The 21,981-nt window shown below is 43.3% G+C and overlaps 1 protein-coding gene across 1 annotated transcript in view; it reads right to left on the bottom strand.

Moving 5' to 3' along the window:
- Positions 1 to 21,981, bottom strand: part of LOC116488003 — a 49,494-nt gene that overhangs the window by 17,670 nt on the left and 9,843 nt on the right. Inside the window, 5 exon segments of the mRNA XM_032185279.1 lie at positions 1,202 to 1,326; positions 3,395 to 3,628; positions 20,437 to 20,458; positions 20,460 to 20,612; positions 21,155 to 21,263. Coding sequence (XP_032041170.1) covers positions 1,202 to 1,326; positions 3,395 to 3,628; positions 20,437 to 20,458; positions 20,460 to 20,612; positions 21,155 to 21,263 — 643 coding nt within the window.

Raw genomic sequence — 21,981 nt, forward strand, 5'->3', positions numbered from 1 at the left:
CAGAAGGGTTTTACGTGTCCAAACAAGAAAGAGCAAACTTAAAATTCCACCATGTCACTTTCTTTGGTCATGGAATTGGTGGAAAACCACATTTGGATCATGGTGGAATGTGTAGAGTTTGCATATACATGCAGGAAACCATTTTAAATACAGCTGATTTCAACTACTTACTGTCACTTGTTAACACAACTTTAAAAACTCTCACTGTCCAAGACAGAATTTAATCTTTAGCCTCTTTTCAAATGGTGTGGTTGCCTAAGTCTGCAAGTACCTGTGGACTATCAAAGTTTGTTCTGCAGCTGTTTTTAGCCGTACTGGTAAAGATTTCAGCCCTTCTACCATCTCTCATTTTTTGTCATTTACTTTAATTCTTCTACTGACAACTTGTTCTATTTATTGAAATCCTTAACTTGCACAGCATTTTTTGAAGATGTACACAAAAGTCTATCTGTCTGTTTCTCCCAATGTTCTCTGACAAGAATTATGGTTTATTCTGTATAAGAACAGATGTGGTCTTGCACCACATTTGTACGGTATACAGTCTGAGTTCTGAGCACCTTCATTCTGTTTTAGTTCCACAGCTACTGGGAAAGGTGTACAGAAATGGAGAGGAAAGTTACAGCCACGACCTACAGTCCTTTCTCTTTCAGTGTTACTTTGTGTGGTGCACTGGACAGCATGGTGATGGCTGAGTAGCAGAAATACAGTGCAGTTTCGTCATCTATCTTGATGATGACATATAAATGGAATGAAAATTGTTCTAAATACAAACAAAAGAGGACCTCACTCTTTAACTGGGAAGATTATTCTCCGAGATAGAAAAATTTAAATGACTATGCACACTCGTTTATGTGTGGGAGGGTGGGGAAAACGAGAAAAAGACTGAAACACATACAGAACCCAAGCCGGTCTCTGCAAAGAAATCCCATAACCCTTTCCTTACTACCAAAACTACAGACAAAACCAGTAACTTCTAAAGTCAAATCACTTTTCAAGAATATGGATTTCAGGAAAATATTTATGTACTGAATCTGACTGAGCTAAGAGCATACTCATGGTCTGCATCCTTACTGAAGTAGCTGGCTTAGTTCAAAATAACCCCTGTGGAATTTATTGATAGGTTTGTACAGCAAGCATGGTAGGAACGTCCTTTTTCTTGCATCTTACCAGAGTGCTCATGCAATTTCGCTGTTATACATACCGGTCTTCTCTTATACACTAGGTATATGAAATGTAAAAGGTTGACAACCAAAAATACAGAATTCCAGATCATTATGTCCAAGGCACAACGGTACAGGGTAGCCCAAATGATGAACAATGCACATCCTGCAAAAATTAAAAAAGGAAGTTAACTTTCACTGACCAATAAACACATTCTTATAAAGCCATCAAGATTTTGTCCACTGCGTGCAATTACACTCAGAAGCAATATATTCTACAAGCTTTATTACACTTAGGCTCTGTGGATCAATGCATGCAAAGGTAGCAGGAGCTAATCACTGCAATGCTACCAACAGGCACTAGGAACAGACTGACAGCCGACTGCAGTCCTGTTGCACAGGACTACAATACCGGAGCAACACGAATTCAGGTCAGGACTAGGGAAAGCAGGAAGGCGCTGCCCATGATGGTCTGTTACTAAAATGCTGTAGAAATGATAGCTCACAAAACTTGATTACTTGTATTGCATTAATTAGACAAACAGCAGCATAGAAACAAATACTCGTTGTCCATATCAGTGACAATCATATCTACCTAGTGAGCAGTAGTTGTACAAAAACCTCCTGAAGTTATACATGGATATTTTTGACAATTTAAAGGAAGCGTGTCATGAGTGCATTTTGACAAAGTCACAGCAGGAACCAGAATTCTCTTCAAAGAGAAAATTTCAAATGCTTACTCTTTTTTAGTTACTTTACTTTGAATAGTGACAACTGCTTTACAAGATAAATTATGCTGTATGATTAGGGATACTATTTTTAGCCTACAAAGACAGTACTTATCAAATGATAGGTTATGCATCAGTGAGTCCCTCTCAGATAAATGTAAACCAACTGGCCAAATTCAGCCATGTCCAATAAAGGTGCCTGTAGATGTCACAGATACATTTTCCCTTTCCTCTTTTCTCCCTGAAGACAATGCTGAATATGAGCTCAATATTCTGTCTTTGTCTGACAGGTGAGGCAGCACGTACATATGGATCAGAAAAATCAACATGTGATCACTCTTGATCTGCTGCTAATTTAGCCTAAGATGAATAGGAGGACACTGGACCTGGAGGTACTGAAGAGGAGTAACACTGTGTGGTTATCAATGCAAAAGACACAGATCCATCAGAACCAGACCTCCTGCTGCCCACAGAGTACATTTGCTTCCAGCTTCCACCTCAGTTTGACAAATTCTGATTCCCTATTTGCTCAAAATGCAAGATGACCGACAGTCCAAATTGGCATGCTCGGATTGTGCAGAAGTCCCATTGTTTTTAAATGAGAGCTACACAGACAAAAGGTTTTACAATACTGAGACCCTTGGTCATTACCCTAGTCTGTTTTGATAAACTATCCTATAATTGCTATAAAAAGGGCAAAATGAACGGGTAAACTCAACTATCAAAGTTTTATCATAAAATAGATTCCTGCTATTATACAAAGCATTCTCATGTAGAAAATACTCAAGCATGCCCTGTGTTGTGAAACACCTGGGTTTATCTTTATTACACTGTAACTGTTTAGTCTCAAGCACGCCAAATTCAGTTTTTCCTTTGAAGCCAAATTTTTGTACTGTCAGATGCCTGCAGTGGTGGAGGAAAGAGGACTGACTACAAGAGGACTGACTTCATCCTATATTGACAGCTCGCATCTCTAAACTGGTAATGAAAATAACGGTACTGCAACAACAGCAAATGCCAAGTGTTTGAACTCCCATTTAAAGAACGTGTGCCCACATCATGCTTTTCAAGGAAAACCCTACCTATTACAGAGTTACTAAGCCAGTGTACCAGCCAATGCATGGTCCCAGTATTTACCCGAAACCTAAAATTAAGCTCTTAAGGATCCATGGAGTTAACTATGATTTGGAATTCAATGAATTTTAAGCAGCCAGTGAGGTTTAACATGAATGGGGTTCACTTGTTTTTAAATCAACATCTACATTGTTTTGAAGTTTTAAGTTGCACCTCTGGGAGATTTTAAGAGCCTAATACATAACCTTACTAGAAAATGTCTGTCTGGGTCAGAATGGACCCCCAATTACACCAAAAGTACCTTCAGCAAAGCACAGTGACCATGAATATGTGAAGGAGATCCCTGTGATCTGAAGAGACCCAGAGATCTCCTTGTAATGTTCACTGTTTCTGCCACAGGTAAGTTGCAAATCTCCCAAAGAAGTCACCTACCTATGGTGAGCAGGCCCCGCAGGAAAATCATATGAAAATTCAGAGTAGTTGGAATAACAAGTCCAACCGCAAAGCAAATATTTGCCACATGGAAAACAAGATGATGAATCTCTTTCCAGTTTTCACATGCAGTCTCATTGAAAGGCACAAGGGTGGCATTTTTTAGGTCTGGAATAAAACCTAGTGGAGTAACAGTGAGTGGGCTAATCGCTGTAGTGTTCATCTTGAAGACCCCTGCAAGGAGACAGAGAGAAGAAAAAGAAGACCACGCGTTAAACCAAAATGTATTAGACACAGGCATGGATTTATTTTTTTTTCTCTCTTTCTATAACTTATTTTTCATTATCATTCAGGCAAAAATCTTCAAATGCTTCAAGAGGGCAAGCTAGACCTAGTTCAGTAATACTTTACTATCTCTTTTTCGCCTAAATGTTAGGCTTGAAGCATTCTATATTTCAAAATTTGGACTGTATGCAAACAGCAAACAACAACGTTTGAATGCTAGCTACTATAACTTTGGTTGCTCAGTAAAACATCCAGAGTATTCCTCCTAGTTCTACACAAATAACAACCATATTTTGGTTTCCCACTTATTGAATGAGCCCGTGGTCTTAGGCTAAGTAAGTAAGTAAGTAAGAGAACTTAACAACCTACTTAAGAACTGAAAGTAAAAAAAAAAAAAAAAAGAAAGGCTTTTGTAGCGTAAGCCTCCGTTAGGACACACAAAGCTGTTCTTCTAAATAAGGAGTGGAAGGTCCTCAAGGAGGAACAATGCTGTCTGGTTGATTAAAAAAGCCAACCACACAAGCAAAAAGGAAGCAAACAAAAAACCACCACCACCCAGCAAATCTCTTTTGAGAACGGTAAATAAATATTACTCTTTCTCCTCCCAGTTGATCAGATGCTACCAAATCAGAAGCGGAGACAGACAGAGTGCTAAGTTTTGATGAAGTTGCTAGTTTTTCAGGGAAAGCACTTGGTCTACCTAGCATAAGCAAGCTTGCAAAACCTCTGGTTGTTTGTGGAAATCCTGGAGAAAATGAGAGTTAAAAAACTCTGATTCCCAATCTGAAAATACATAGGCTTTGTTTTAATAGCAATGATTATTACAGCGTATTTTCTTTTTGCACCAATTAAAAGACGATTTCTGTGGGCAAACATCTTCCCCGAAGAAAGCAAAAAACACCCTATTAAACTGCAAAGAGAATGGGGGAGGATTCAGGACACTACCTTTAGTATCTTAGAAGCCAGTCCCCGTAAGGAACTCGGTGTTACAAGTAGTCCAGGGGGTCTTCTGAACATGGACCAGTTTCCAGCTGGAATAATACTACCACCTCTAGATAGGCTGCTTCCAGCAAAGTACGTGTGATCCCCTGCTGCTGCAGCAGGAGAGCTGATACGGAGCCGTGCTTGACTCTCACTAAGGAAACACATGCCTGTATCACTGAGCAGATAGACTCTATAAAGCCTAACATGGTGGGATTTGTGTTCAAATAAATTCTGTAGAGACGGTGCCTGTCCCCACCTCGTGTGTTTGCTAACTGCCACGTAACTCAGCTGCTGAGCAGACTTGCAGGACACGGTCAATGCACCCCACGCTTCCTGCCAATGGGAACACACTCAGCATCTTTCTGACACTTGCGAGTGCTTGTGTTGCCTCAGCTCCATCCGCTCTTTTTATTATTTCCCCCCAATCAACTTGTGTACAGGGCTCATGCAAGCTGGACAATTCCTGAAATTAACCAGAAATTAACCATGAAATTAACTGCTTGAAATCCCTTTTGAAAGCAGCAGGAAGAAAGAAATCAGGGAGATTTCTGATCAGGCTGAAAGAACTCAGCCCTCTTGCAGCTCCTCTCAGAAGCCCAGAGCCTGTCACAGATAAGGCACATGACAGAGTACACAGAGACATTTTGCAGGATCAAACACTAGCAAGGACATAGTGCACAGTCCCTGGAGTGAAATGGTTTTCAAAGAAAAATAATATCTAATTTTTAACCAAAAAAACCATAATTTTATTATTTCTGAAGAGCTTGTTTTCCTCCTTTGATTCCTACGTTAGTCATTCAAAAAGGTGTAAACAAATTTAACACCAAATTGCTACCCATACCCTGGATGCCCAAGCAAATTCACAGTGCAGTTATTAAACACACACCATCCACACCTGCTCCTACCCCTCTTCAGCTCCTGCACATGAAGTTTAGCAACAGGTCATGAGAGCAGCTCTGCCGTCGGACCCCAACCGTTCACACTGCCAGTGCAAGAGTGCGCCAGGAGGAATTTCAGCTGCATCTGATTACGAATCCACAAAGCTTTCCAGATGCTCGCTTTTTTCCCAGCCAAATTTTGTAGTGCGTCCATGAGAACAGAGGCTACCTTACTCTTCTAACACCTGGCCATAAAGCGTCACACATTTGAAGACTGGAAACCCAACCAGACCTGCCAACTGTATGGCACGTGGCAATCGCTCTTCTCCCAGTCAACCCGAAACTCCCTGTAAACCACAGGTGCTGATCCCGCTGGCCAAGAATTGGCATAAGGAGAGGTGTTTCTCCAACACATGTTGACCTATCACTTAGCAGCTTTGACAATATAGCATCCATAGTCGCAACAACAGGATGGTCGGTACTCTCCAAAATCTGTGCCACCTGCTTAGTTGCCCAAATTATAACCTAGGAAGCTAAATCTACACACATCCAATTTTTATAAGCTTTAATACCTTCAAGTCTTCATATAATTACATTTGATGTTAACTTACTACTTAGAGACATCGCAGCACCCCTGCCACACTGGGGAATGTCGGAAAGCTGCAGAACTTCGCGGTGGAATTTTAAAGCCGGCAGAAATAGACTTATCCTATCTGCAGGACAACACGAGGACAGACTGTGACACTGGCTCTTACGGAGGAATTTCAATTAGTGAGCTTGTTTGAGAATCAACAAAAATCCAGCACACACAGCTACAAGCTCTACCCTAAAATGCTATCCACAGATAACACCAGGAAATCAAATATCCAACTCTGGAGCTTTTGGATCCAATTCTTTAGCCTTAACTTTTACTGTTGTCAATTAATATTGAAGTATTAGCAAAAAATCTGCTGTTCAACAGGTGAACTGCAGAATACCAAAATTTAATATTGGAAATACAGAATCACACCTTTAAAACTTTTATGTAGGGTTACTTCTGCTAAGAATACAGTGTAGGATTTTAAAGGGGCATATATTTTAACATGTAAGTTCAAAATACAAATAGTACAGTCAAATCATTTGGAAAAATAGTGGAAATAGCATCAAGTGAAATGTAAGCTTTATGGACCATATGACAAATAATTAAAGGAATATCTTAAATATCCTGTAAATTTTCCTCCATGTGGATTTAGATTTACTAAAGTAAGAGTTTGAAAATTCAGCTGACTCAAGCAATCTGGTTGTCCGGAAAAAAAAAAAAAAGAATATTGAAAACATGCAGTGACTGCGTAGTATTAAATTAGTATTAAATCCACAGAAGTTAGTACAGTTAGCAAGAAAGCCTATTAACAACTTCTTGTGTGCATGTTAAGGTGTGTAAGACATTGTGCTTTTAGGTCTAAAAATCCAAATTCTCAGAACATAAAGGAACACCTGAGGTGGGTTTACTCTAGGATTTTCCTTTGCTCAGGACATCTTCACATGAGACCAAACTTTTGAAAGCCATTCCCAGAAGTATTTAGTCCCCGGACGGTCACACACACAGATGCCTTCAAAATAAGGGTGGTTTGTGGATACGTGCACAACGTTCACAAATTGTAGACGTAACAGAAAAGATTTAAGCACTGTGTTGCACTATGAGAACAGGCTTGCCAAGCTGATATGGGACAGCGCAGAGCATCCAACTCATATTGTCACTCACTTTCTTGAGAGTATTTGTATCCCACAACTTTACTGATCAGCATTATTAAAGTCAGCTTCTTAGAGCTTCGTGCAAGTATGTTTGTCCACGTTTACAGTCATTGCAAGCTCATTTACGTAGATGGGCTTTATGAGTCTAAAGAAATAGCCAAGCTCAACATTTTTTTTATCATACCTGCAGCTCTTGAACTACTTTTCTATGGTCTCCTAGCACAAAAACTGCATAGAGAGTCTCGACAATCAATAATGATTTCTGTGCCTTTGTGAGCTGAAGACAACTAAAAGTGCTAGCACAATTAAGTTAATTACAGGGTAAGTTACCAGTTTCCTTTTTATAATTAAGTGGATGGGAAAGTGATATAAGAAAAGGTGGATTTCAGTACGCTCTTTGGGGAGAGTTCATTTCTATTAAACGTGTCGGCGATAACACAAATTTGTCACCCTCATGTTACCCAAAATTTAGCAGTGTTTTTGTCCTGCTTAGTTAACAAAAATACCCATCCAGTGACAACCACTCTTGCGTAGGCTCCAGGTGGTAACACCGGGACGCGGGATGGAGCTGGGAACGTGTTGGCTGCGTTTGCTCGCGCCCTGCTTGGGTTGCGCCGCGCACAAAGAGCCCGCCGAGGGCTGCGACTGCAGCTGTCGCCCTGCAGCCCTGCTTCTTATAACCCTTGCCTACGAAGCCGGGTTTTAACCCACCATTAAAAATTGGAATAGTAAAAAAAATAAATCACGCAAGCCGTCCCTTTCACCCCAAAAAGGGACATCTCCAAGGCGGTGTCCCCAGCGAATGCGCCACCACACCAGCACAGCTTGGAAGACGAAAAATATATATATAATATAAATATATTTGTTTTGTTTTTTATTTATAAGCACTACAAGAGGGCTTTTTGGTGTCAATTTCAGTACTACCAAGCCACCGAGCGACCCGACCCGAGGGGGACACGCGGTGCCCGGGGCAGGCGGGCGCGGAGCCGCTCCCCAACCCGACCCCGGACCCGGACCCGGACCCGGTGCCGGTGCCGGTGCCCGGTGCCGGTGCCCGCTGCCCGGCCCCTTACCTGTCCCCGTGCCCCCTGCCGGGCGCCCTCGGCAAAGTCTCGCGGCCGGTTCGGGACGGGCCAGACGGGGCGGCCAGAGGGGGGTCGCTCCCCGCAGCCCCCGGCGGCAGGCGCCGTCCCGGCCGATCCGATCCGATCCGATCCGATCCGATCCGGTCCGGTCCCGTCCCGGCCCCCGGCCCCCGGCCCCGCGGCGGCCCCGTCCCGGCGCTGTGACTAAAATAGGCAGCGGCCGCCGCCGGGCTGCGGGCGGCGCCAGGCGCGGGGCCGGCAGCGAGCGGCCGCAGCGCGCAGGCGCCTCCCGGCGGGCCCGGGGGGCTGCGGGGTCCCCCCGCCGAGGGGCTCCCGGCTGCGGGCACGGGGGGCGCTGGGGGACGGGCTGAAGGGACGGGGCGGCAGCGAGCGGCAGGGAGGGAGGCGGTGGGGCCGGCCGGCGGCGGGGCGGATAAAATTAGCAGCGCCCCGTTCCCCCCGAAACGCGCGGCCGGCGGCGATTCCCCTACATGGCGAGCCCGGGCCCAGCTTGGCACCTGCCGCGGCCGCCTGGTCGCCGGCGGCTGTGGGCAGGCAGCGGGACGGGGCACGGCACGCTCCGTCTGTCGGCGGGTGGACGGCGAGACTGTCCCACCGCACCGCCGCTACGGCAAGGCAGGGTCTTCGTTTGCAGGGTGTTGGCCATGGGCATCCCAAGCCCGTCCCCATGGGGAGCTGACAAAGTGACCAAAATGAGGGGCTGCAGTGCCTTCCGATGCCTCCCAAAACAGCCCCGAGCAGCCCGTCAGAGAGCTGCTCTACAAACCTACATAAGCATTTTCTGTCACGTTACTGGGTGATACGCATCGGAGATGCATTTTGCTGTGCTGGTTGTGCCTTTTATAGCATCTTCAGGCTTCTCGCACTTCCCAACAGGGTTTGGGGGGGGCACGGTGATGAGCGGTGGCTGTTCGGGGATATCCATAACGTGGATCTCTATATGGGTATCTACATAGTTACATACGGATCTCTATATGACTGTCAGTATGGTTATAGAAATAGCATAGATAACATTCTTTGAGCAGAATGAGCTCTTCCAAGTTTATTCTCAAGCCAAGGTCTCACATGCCGTAGGAGAATGTGGTTTAAATCTCTTCAATGTTCAACTGTTAAACCAGTGTGAAGGCATAAAGAGTTGTTTTAACCTCCTGTCTATGTCAATAAAGCACATCTTCATCAAAGTCTGCAAATATAAATTAACCTGACAGAGGCCAGACATAAAAACTATGTGCTCCCCACGTATGAGGGGTTGCCTTCACACAGCCAGATCAATTTTTAGGTGTGTGTTGGATTGATGCATTGAATTAGTAGAGATGGGTCTAAGCACTGGCATTACAGCTGCTCAGTGATGCAAACTTTCCCTCTGTTGTTTTTCTCTCTTTTGCTGTTAGCTTGATAGCTTATGTACTTTCTCCAGTTGTTTAGTTATCTTCCCCAGTAATGGCCCACAGCAGACAATGTCAAATGGGGGTTGCAAGTTACCCTGTTTTGTGCCTTATCTCCATTGCTCTGCTTTGTGATCTGCAACAGTGTAAGTGAACCTTGGGGTTTGGCTGTTTCTTACACATTGTAAGGAGACCAAGATGTGCTTATACACAGGGCAATGCAGCTCAGCAGAGGTCCTGCGTGAGGCCAGGAGCAGAGGTGGGAGCCGAAATTCCCATTTCTGTGCCTAGGCTCAGTGCAGCGAGGTTTTTTACTACACAGGCTGTTGAGTAGCTTCTTCGAAGATCGCAAGAGCTCTGCCTCTTCTGAATGAGCGCCTCTGATTCCACAGCCTTTTTTAGGCAAAGTTTTTTCACTAAAGAGAACAAATGCTTTGTATACCTAGCTGCTGTAGCTCTGGATCCCAGATGTGCCAAGCTGACACAGCTATTTTGAGACAATGGCAAGATCTATGAAACGTTTCCATTTATAGTTTCAGGAAACGTCCCCAGCATCTGCAAACCCAGAGATCTCTGCTCTAAACTAATTTTTTAAGTCACAGAATCACAGAAGGGCTGAGGTGGGCAGGGACTTCTGGAGGTCATCTGCTCCAACCCCCCCCCTGCTCAAGCAGGGGGCACCCAGAGCTGCTTGCCCAGGCCCACGTGGTGGCTGTTGAGGATCTCCAAGGGGGAAACCCCACAGCCTCTGTGGGCAACCCGTGCCTGTGCTCCATCACCGCACAGCACAGCAGTGCTGCCTGGTGTTTAGATGGAAAAAATTCCCCCTACAGAGCATGCAGGGGGGCTCACTCAGGAAATAATTAATCCTGTATGTGTATGTTTGACAACCGTCTGAAGGGGGGTGAAATACGCTGGCCGTGTGTGGTGGCTGGAGGAAGCCTGGATGTGTAGTTCAGAACTACCACATTTCAGTGAGACAAATCCCATTACAGATGCTGAAATTACATGCCATGTGACTGAAATATTGCACACATTTTCACAGAAAAATTATTGATTTGGGTTTTCTCTGAAAGCATCCTTGAGAATTACATTTTATTACAGGGAAGTTTATATTGAAGGGATTTTGAAAGATAAATACTCTCTCAACTCTTCAATATTCTGGAGGGCTTCTTATATAATATATAGGAGGAGCAAACACATTCTGGCACATCTTTACCCCATCCCCTCTGACAGTCACTTTCTGATGCATCGCAGCATAGTCTGGCCGTGGTTCCCATGGCACGCCTGCAGCGAGGGTGTCTCCTCTTTCCACAACAAGGGCTTTCTTTCTGTGAGCCGTGGGCTTTCGAGTGTCTGACTGACAGTACAGTAATCGATAGCTGCAAACCTGTCAGCCAGGATCTAAGTGTCTTCTAAAACCATCTGTCAAAGTATCCAAGTTTTAGCAGATGCACAGGTTGTCGTCGACATTTATCCAAAGGGTACACGGTCATGAGGTACAAAGGCAGAGTGAAACTGTTTGCTCTCGAGGTTATCCAAACTATGCACTGTAAACAATTTATTTAGTCACGTTTAGCAGTTATCCCTGTTCCTCAATTATGTGTGATGTGGACAGTTTAATTTGTATTTAAGTTGCTCAGGGAACAATTTCAGTGAATGTAGACAAGCCTATGGTCTGCTCAGAAGTGCATTTTCTCAGCCTGATGACTGCAGAGCCTGCTATGCTACACTTTGGCTGCCTGAATCACACGATGACCAAAAAAATAAAAGGAGACCTGCTATAAAAACTTATCATGTATCACAGTGCACCTGTCACTGCTCAGGGCAGCGGGGAAGGGCAGGGGGTCCATCCCAAAGGGATCTCCCTGGTTCTGGAAATAGAGGGGTACTGGGAATACTGGGACTACTAGGTCCGAGCACATCGTGTGTCCAGGAGGCAAGCTGCTACTGCTATTTACCACAAGGCATCCGTGAAGCACTGCAGCAGTTCCCGAGCTGGGCACCCAGTCCTGAGGGACGTGACAATGCAGAGGTGTCTGTGCAAATCCTCAGGTACAGCCGTCTTTGCCACAGATCACAGCGGAGGTGTGTGGGAATGTGTTATCCTGTCTGGCTGCCCGAATAAACCAAAGGAATTGCAAACGTTGGTGGGGCATAACTGCGAGCATACTTTTTGGTGTTGGTACAATTGCAATTAATGTTTTGTTGCAATATTAGTCCTTTTTAGCTGTGCCAGTGGCTGGTTTTGAGAAATGAAGGCTAGGTTTGAATTTCCAGGACTTCGTAGCTATGCATCATTAAAAACTAGTTTTCTAGGATCTTTTTAATTATCATTATTGGTAAGTATTTACAATTTTATTTCAAGACAAAAAAAAATTAGATGAGAAGTGCTTAACATGTCCAGAAGGATTGACAGAAATCAAAAAAAGTAAAAAGAAAAAGGAAAGAAAAATATTTAAAAAGTTTACAAGTACTCAAGGAAGAAGGAAAAAGAGGAAGTGAGGGGAGACAGAAGATGAGTCTACTGCTTTATTTAAACAAATGACAGAGAAAGTATGTAGGATTTGAGAATGAAAATACTCCACGCTCTGAGGGGGAAGAAAAAGTAAATAGATTAGCTCAGAAGAACTGAGAATGGGCATGAGATAGCTTTTTTAAGGTTACATTTATCGTTACAAAAAGATATGATGAGATGAGAGCAAGAGTGGGGACAAAATGCATAATCACTGATACTTGGGAAGAAAGTAAGCTAAAATAAATACTAGGAACGAAAGATCAAAAGCACAAAGCAAACCTGGAATGCACAGGTTTGGTCCAACTGCACAGAAACACGTTGCTGTAGCTCAAATATCAGGCAGGAGCATTTGATGCACTTGTTCAGACTAGCAGTCCTAAACAGGAGTCTTCGAAATGCATCCTGTTTTGAGCATAAACCTCAAAAGATAATAAACACCCAATTTCTTGACTGAGTTAGCTGCTTCCTCTGCTATTTCAGTCAGCATTGAGCAGCTGCTGAGGAGGGTCTGGTCTGCATTTACTGAACTCCTCGGCTGCAGGTCCAGATGCTGGACCTCAGTTCTGCATCTTGTAAATGACTACCAAAAAGTGTGCCATGGTATGTCACACTGCAGCTTCTTCTTGCTACTGTTTGAATGATCTTCAAGAGTAAAGGCAAACACAGAATTATAAAAGAAAACACTCTAATTTCAATGAATAAATAAGACCAGTCTTCTGATTAATGTTTATTATATTTTTTGTTCTGTAAGGAAAAAAAGCAACAAACAGAACCCTATTACATAGGGTTAAAAACAGGGATACATACTGCAGTAAACAAACATAATATATATATATATATGGTTATTGCTTTTGCATGTAATATTAGCTTAAATACGCAGACCACCGTATAAAGCAGTTTCAGAACTAAAATTGCAATGTCTATGGTAAAAGTAGTAATAATTTATAACAAAAAAAAAATATAAAAAACGTTTTATATTCCATATCTCATTTTAAAATATCCATATATATTGTGTGTTTTTTTTCCTACTAATAATTATTCATTAATTCTTTAACACATGAACATATATATTTAAAGGATACTGCATGTTTTGAAAAGCCATAACCAAACAAAAAAAAAATGTAGACCTAGTAAAATTCAGAGGATGGAACAGTATGACTGGTGTTTAAGAAGTCCCCATTCACTTCACTTGGGAGAGCTGCTTAAAAAGTCATCTGAGAGAGCCCTACCTTTCTATCAAGGAAAACAGGACACTTTTGCTTCATATTCAAAATAAGTATTCAAAATATTTTTTATTTCTAAGCTAAATCTTGTACTAAAATAGAGCATCTGCTACTGCTGCATTCACTAAAAATTGTAGAGATTTTAACATGAAGGTAACAAACCAAGCATGGCACAGATTTCCAGCACAACAGCTATGTCGCACTAACTGCTGATAGCCATACTCATGTACCCTAGCAGACATGGACTAGACCACCTCACTTTTTTTAGGGGATGTTATTTCATGTTTACCGCGGTGTACAAGAATGCACACAAGCAGATACAGGGATTACCTGATGGGTTTTCATCCCATCTCACAGTGTACCTGCCAGCACCCCACCACGCAACCATGTCCTACAGCTGGGCCCCGCCATCCCAAACCCGCAGCTTGGTATCTAGATATTCCCGTGTGCATCCTGTGGTTCACTAAAACCCTCAGGTGGGAAATGCTCAGCATGTGTGATGTCCATCTCAGCCCTGCAAGCCCAGGCACCAGGCAGATCTCCATCCACTTGGGGTCACAAAGCCCAAAACCCTTCCCAAAGGCAGGTGCCCGCACACATCCCTTCACAGAGTGGCCTACACAAACGCCCCCATATAAAACATGGTTGCTGGAGAAGATGGTGGGGCTGCCCACTCCTATACAGCCAAGTCAGAGCACTGAGCCATGAAATGGGACTGCTGGCCTTCTCAGCCTAAAGGGCCTTCACACCTTACTCCTGGATTTAGACAAGTTCAAACCCACCTCAAAGGGAGAGTGCAGGGAGAAGGTATGACAGGAAAGAAAAAGGCTCAACGAGAGACATTCAGCCACATCCCAAGAAGCAGGGCCTCGATACACGTAGCAGTTGTTTAAGTGGACAGACATCTTCAAAATGAGACTCCCCCCTCTGGACATCTTCAAAATGAGAGCCTCCCCTGTCCTGCCCCTTTCCCAGCTTTTATTGCTGACTGTGACACCACAAGGTATGTCATATCCCTTTGGTCCCTTTAGGTCAGCTGCCCTGGTGATGTCCCTTCCCCACCTCTTGCCCACCCCAGCCTGCTGGCTCTGGGGGTTTGGAGACAGCCCTGATGCTGTGCCAGCACTGCTCAGCAATAGACACAACACCGGTGTGATAACAGCGCTGTTCTAGCTCAAGTGCAGAGCACAGCACTGTATGGGCTGCTGCAGGGCAAGGTAACTCCATCCCAGCCAGACCCAGGACAAATAGTTATTTACCACCATTATTTTATTGCAGTTGTTTATTCCTTTGACATCAGTGAATTCTTAGTCTTTTCTGCAAAGACAAAGAAGTAACAGTGCTATCCCCACAACACACCAACAGCGTGGTGGAAGAGACAACTGAATAAAACTGTTTGGGAATCCACAGCAGGACAACTGCTGTAAAATCCCGCTCTGACAGGCTTTTGGGAACATCCCACCTTCTCCCCAGTCCATGACAATGTTTAACAATGTTTGTGGCTTGCAGAATGATGACTTGGGTCAAACCCCTCTGCTGGTAGAACCACCTGCAAAGCTGCTCAGCAGAAGGGCTCTGCCAGCCCTGGCTTTGGAGGTGGCTCCAAATCTTGCACACCATCCCCGTGCCAGCATTCCCTGCAGTTCCAGCTGCTCACAGAGCCTCCAGCAGTGGCCGGGTGCCTCACATGATGTGCTCCTGACGCTGCTCCTACACACTGGTGCTTACAGAGCTCCACCTACACCGCTTGATTCACCACGAGGAGGTGGCATTATTTCCAGGCTAAGTTCAATTAACTCCCTTGACTCACACAGAGCACGCGGTGCAGACTGCAAATGTTAGAGCAGTACAGTGAGAGAGCAAACAGTCCTTCAGCACGTCTGTATGTATGAATTTCTGGCATTAATAATCTGGATTATTACAAACTATTTGCTCACTGTACTCTTAACACACGATGTGCTCAAACCCGTAATCCAGATTATTAATACCAGAGCATTCAAGCACTACTCAGCTGTCTTTCTCTTTTTTAACCAATTCTGACAACTTCAACAGAAGGCACGCTGCAGCTCGTACTGCCTCTGCCTTCTGCCCCAGGAGATTAAGTGGAAACTGCAGAGCCACAAAAATCTACCAGACAGAAAAATTAATGTGATTTGGACAAAGAGTGAAAAAAATGAAACGGCTGCTTTCCCTTGGAAAACCCAAACCTATTATATTTTTATGCATATTAATGTAAGCACAATAAGTATTTTCAAGAGAGATTAATAAATCAGCTTTATAAAGTATTTACTTTGTTGTATTGTAAAAAAAATCTGTGATGCCGTAACACTTTGGGGCAGAAGAATATGCACTCAAATATTAAGAGGAATGGAGAGGAAGAAAAAAAATTAATCTGTTAATGTGAATTCAGCAAATATATATTTATTTCCATTTCTTCTGTTTAAATAGTTTTATCTAAATAGCTTACGGATTCATTTAATTTTTAACAGATGGTTTGCAAGACCTGTTTATGTGAGCAGTACAACACTGTATTTTATTTTTTTTCATGTATATTGAGCCCAAATATGTATTATATTTATCATTTAAAATATTTAAACACCATAAACACCATAGAGTGCTTTTTTTTTTTTTTTTTCTTTCTAGAAATTATCATCAACATATTATTTAATTACTGCAAGCATCTGCCTTTTTTTGAGGTGTGGTAAAACTATACATCATCCAAGCATGTATCCAGTTTTCCCAGCATTATCCTAGCAGATGTCATATAGATGTGTATAGCTTGACACAATTATTTCCATTCCATTACTGAGTTCCCTTTGAACCCTCTGCCACATCTGCTGGTTTGTTGCAGGGCAATTAATTCTCGAAAATGTAGGACTGGGATGGACCTCCTCAGCCACCATGTCCAGCCTCCATTAGTACAGGCAACCACATCAAATAATCTTTTTCATTAAGCATTTACAATTTGCCTTGCATAGCACTATTAGTTAAAACAGTACATAAGGATACATCCTCTCTGGTATTTTGGAGTTCTGAGTGGACTTATATGTTCGAGCAAAAACATTTCTGAGGTTCTGTTACCTGTACTTACGCTACTGCTTGTTCATCAAGTAGTACCTAACAAAAGAACTGCTGGGTCAGTCCTATGCTTATTTAAGGCATTTATCAGACATGCATTGCTCTGCCAAAGGAGTGCAGGCAACCAGCCACTGGGGCGCCCCCAGGTAGGGAGGACTCACTTTGAAGATCTCACAATATATTGCTGTATCCAATAAATTGATTTGCCATGATCCAAATTTTATAAAAGCCTCTCATGGATAACTTTTTTTGGCTCCTTGGACTGTCCTGGGCCATATATTTTTTTGGCGTGTGCAGTAATATGAAATTTGAACCCTTCTGCAGGCTGAAAGGGCAATTCAAGCACAACAACGTTCACAATCCTAAAAACTCTGGAGGATGAACTGCTGCAGACAAATGAGCAAACAGCCATGTGCAGCAGATTCTGACACTCTTACCTATAAAAACATTCACATCTGGACATAACCCCATAGAAGATTATGGAACTGTTAAAAACATAAAATGTTTTTGGGAGATCTGCTGATCAGAAAAGGATTCACGATAGTGTCTTCAATTCGCAAGGCAGCACTGATGCAATTATCCTTTCACTTAAACCGATTACTAGGGAGCCTGATCACCTCTCTGACAGCTACTCCTGAGTAATAACATGGACATAACTGGGATGATGTTTGAGTCGAAACTTCATCTTGCTCCAGATGTTTACAAACCTACAAGTGGGTTCATATGACATCATAAAAGATTGTATTATTTCACAGACATCATTTGAGTACTTCTTTACTGAGGTAAATTAGATAGATCTCCCAAAATACTGTTTTATGAATCACATACCAGCGTGTATTCTCTATAGTACATTTTAGGAGCACTGTCAAAATAAAAAACAGGGATGGAGAGGGCTTGGTGTCTCACTTCCCGTCCTTTGTGTGCACATATTTTATTGTAGATATGTGCCCTGAATTCTACAGCTGAAATGTTCTGCCAGTCGTGACTCAAACAGATGCTGAAAAACTGGAGATGATTTTAAAAAAGTGACTCAAAGCCCAAAAAGCAGAGTATCAAAAGCTAAACAAGATTACTTAAGAGTATGTTCAGATATTGACTCAGTCATGTCCTAGTAGAGATTTCTGACAGTAACTGATTCAACCAGAGAAAAGCATCACAAAGAGCAAACTGTGGCTGGAAAGAATGCTGAAACTAAGGCACACACTAGTCATGAGGAAGGCAAAAATTACCTAAGGATGTAATGAAGCACCCATCACTGCAGAACAGGTCCCTCTCTATGCAGTAAGCTATAGCTTAAATGGAATACATACACTTGATACAGAACTTGGGCGGGCACGATTCCTTGGTCTTATTTTGAAGGTGACAGTGATCATAGCAGTTTATTAAATACTGGCCCTATTTAAGTTAAGGCAAGCTTTCCAATGGACATATACAGGACAAGTCCATATATTCAAGAATACTGAGAAGAGCATTAGTTAGTGCTTTATACTCTGCCTTAGTCCTGAATACCAATTTTTATGTTTCTAGACTATAACCTTTATATGCTTGTAGGCTGATAACACATAAAATGGCAAGTATAAACTTCATCTTGGTCCAACGCATTTTATAGCAAAAGAACGTTATAAATTCTTGCCATTTTATCAGGAGAGGTTGGGGGGGGTGTCTATTTTTGAATCATCTGTTAAAAAGGACCGTAAAAGCTCCTCAGCGTGTGGAATGGTCACCAGCAAGAGCTCGGCTGGTTGAAGCAGAGGCTGGATGTGCAGCACAGAGCACGGGTGGCTGCATCCATGGGAAGGGATGTGCTCTTCATCCACTGTAGGCGGTGAGCTCCGCCGACAGGTAGGCCACGATACTAATCGCAGTGCTGAAGTGATGTGAGAATACCGCTCCTGAGTAACACCAAAGGGTCACACAGCCTGCTGTCCTGTCTCTTCTCTGCCACCTAAGGAAAAGTGTCAGACTGGGGTGCACAGCTCTGACCCCTAACACCGTCTCCCAAATTCTGGTACTTTGTGCCTTAGGTATTTCCTGAGCCAGTCTTCAATAACTGTCAATGAATTCTCCTTTCACATTTTACCAATTCTCTCTTGACCAAGACAAAGTCAGGGACTTCACACAATTGGTAACAACCATGGAATACATAATGTGGAAGGGCTATTAGCAGGATTTAGGGATTACCACGTTACATGCTGTACTAATGTCTGGCAGATTACTAACATCTCTGAGAAAGGGATATAAAGATGAAAGCAAAGCTTAGGAAACACTGTTCTACATCGAAGGCCATTCAAACAGGGCTGTTTCAGATCACTTCTAATAGTGTTGTTAAATGTCCACTGCCTGATTACCTTTCAAGAATGAGGTTTTAGCATTGTTTTACGCCCTCCAGCACCAGCACTCAAGATTTGAACTCATATATGCACCTGCACACACACAAGCACGCGGCAGCTGTCCTACCAAACAGTCCAGCAATTTTGGATTTTAAATATTAAAAATGTGATCTATCTCAAGATCTATCAAGCAGCAATATGGTCTCATAAAATAGTAATGCTTCTTATTTTCTGATTACTGGCATGCATCTGGAAGGTGAGTTAGAAAAGACATTCAAACACTTCTCCCCAAAGGCACAGTGACCTCAAGGTTCAAAACCAGCTTTCTCCCACTAAAGCTTGAGCTGGTGCTCCCTTATGTTATTAAAACACCACAGATTTTCAGAAAGAATACATTTTAAATGAAGAATTTCATAGGCACAGAGAAGTGACTCTGGAAGCTTAACAAGAATGCTTCAGCTAAAGATGGTATTTGTAGCTGCAGCTGTTTCTTAATTAATTTTTACTTGACAAACCTGGCTAAAAAAGGATATTGTAAAACAAACTCCAATGGTTTGGCAGTTGATTGATTAACAATATTTATTGTACATGTTATGAATGGCACTTACACCTTGGAAGTCCAGGTTCTGTAGCATTACATTCTGTTAGAAACACTGCACAATCATTTCCCTAGCATGTATTTGCAGCAATTATAACTGCAATACTTCTCCAGTGCCAGCAATTACACTGACGTTTGTTTTCACACAATGTCCTTTTAGGACAGCCTGAGAGAAAGCAATCACTCGTGGGACAGGACTTGTTGTTGTCTCTTGTTTGTTTGCTTTAGGAACCTTGCTGTGCATTTCAAAATTACTTCTTCAAAAAGAAGAACAATACAATTAGTCTCTTCCTGTAATATTCTTCATGTTAATTGAGACAAGGTTCACATGGCATAAGTTGAATGTTACAAGCAGGTTGCTGTGCTTTGAAGACAGCTTACTTGTTTGCATTAAGGTAGAACTGTGTATTTCATTAATGGCAAATATTTTTGAGAAAGTATAATCACAGATACTGTGTTGTTTTGTCTTTGTTTTTAACACAGCACAGAGGCCGCCACAATTACAATAAAACTTCAGCCTATTGTAATTTGTTTTCCTCCCAAAGTAACAAGGTCAACAGAAGAACCAACAGAAACTAAACATATTGCACAAGTAGTCAGAATGCACAAGCCAACCAGCTGGCTCTACAGGGGGAATCCAAGCTACTTCAGCTAAAGTAAATGGCACTTCTCAGTCAGTTTTGGCGTCGCTACGTCTCATTCTGCTTCATCCTCCCGCTCCACCACGTCCCCTCTTTGTGCTTGGGGTACTTTGGGAATGATTAGGGGAGCAGGTTCCTCCCCGCTATTGCTTCCTGGAGGAGTTGCAGTTTGGGACCACTGGCCGCAGCCGCCTGGGGGACCTCCTCTGCAGGCGGCGTGGGGGTGGCACCGGGGGCGTCTCGGGGAGCGAAACGTGGTAGAAGTTTGGCAAGCGAATGTCGTACCTAAACCCCTTCCCCACGTGCACCCTGTCGTTCAGAGCATACAGTTTTTCGGCAATGTCGCTCCCGATTAAAATTGAGAAGAGGCGTGAGATGAAACGGTGCTTAGCAAACAGCAAGTACAGCTTCTTTCTCCTCCAGGCCACATACCGACAATCTGTCTCTGCTGTAAGCGTTACCTACAGAACAGAAAATTAAAATTAGCTAATTCTGATGTTTCGTTGCATCTCCTGCAGCTAAAGCCAGTTTAATCCAGCTAGCGAGCTGTGTGAGGTTGCAAATGGCAAGCCAAAGGGATGACTGGGAGGGGATGCCCCCAGTGAGGCCTCGCTGGCTGTGGTGTGGAGGATGATCAAGCCTCACTGTACTGCGGGCACAAGGCTCCCTGCCGGCATGCTCTGAATTTCACCTCTCGTGGGTGTGGGTAAAGCATCTCCTGCGGACGTGCGTGGTTTCTTAGGTATTTTAGCTATCTTTGCACAGCAAACAAGAGTCTACCTCTCGGATTAGCTTGTAGGAAAAGCTCGTTTGTCGTAACAACGAGATGCAAACAGAAAGAGGATGCAAACAGCATGACCAGTCCAATGGGTAGAGGACATCCCTCCCCAAAACAGCGGAGTGCCAGATATTTGATTTCAAAAACAGCACCCACAAGCAAAGAAAGTTATTTCCAGATTTTTTTTTTTTTTTCTAGTACTCAAAAAAACCCCTCCACTTTTACCTGGAAAATTCCCTCTTCTGTGGGCCTCAGTGAATCCCATTCAGGAGAATCCAGAAATTGAAGAGGAAAAATATAATGCAGAAACTCCCCATCAACTGTCACTCTGATCCTACCGAGATAAGACGTGTTAATTTGTTAGTACTGTGTGTACAGCAGCAACGACTGCAACAAGAATGTGTCATTACTACTAGGGGAGGAGTTTAAATAGGAGTTTGATAGCATGAAGAAACAACCGCTGGCCAACACTAATTATATTTTTTGAACCAAGCTGGATCAGACTAGTGGGGTGAGAATACAAGGCAATCGTGCAGCTGAAATTCAAACCTTTTCAGGTCACGTTATCCTCTCTGGGGCAGGTTGGTGCAGCAACATGCAAGCTTGGTCATGAAAAGGCTAGCGTGTGCTTGCGAGGTGAGAGATCAATGCGCAGAGCACCGGTTGCCTCCTCCGCTTGAAAGCCACAGGATATACTCCCAGGTACAGCAAACATGCGTTTTGGAGGGAACAAAGGCAGGGAGTGTGGTGTAGTTCCCCATGCCATGTGTTATGCAGAGCTCGGTGTCGAAGAGGAATTAAATTGCCACATAACAACTGTCTCTGGAGCCAGGAGCCAGGATGGACATGTGGCATCTCTGTGTGGCCTTCTGCAGATGCCAAAGAAAAATTTTCTTTGAACTTTTTCTAAGACCATATTAAAGTTTGAGGGCCACAAGCAGGAAATGTTTGTTTGAATCTCAAAGCAAGCTGTAGGTGTCCCCTTTTTACATCTGCTCTACACCAAGATCAGCATTTCTTGCAAAAGCACAAGCAGCAGCCCTACACTGCAT

This window comes from Aythya fuligula, chromosome 3, assembly GCF_009819795.1.
Source record: "Aythya fuligula isolate bAytFul2 chromosome 3, bAytFul2.pri, whole genome shotgun sequence".
In the NCBI taxonomy this organism is placed as follows: Eukaryota; Metazoa; Chordata; class Aves; order Anseriformes; family Anatidae; genus Aythya; species Aythya fuligula.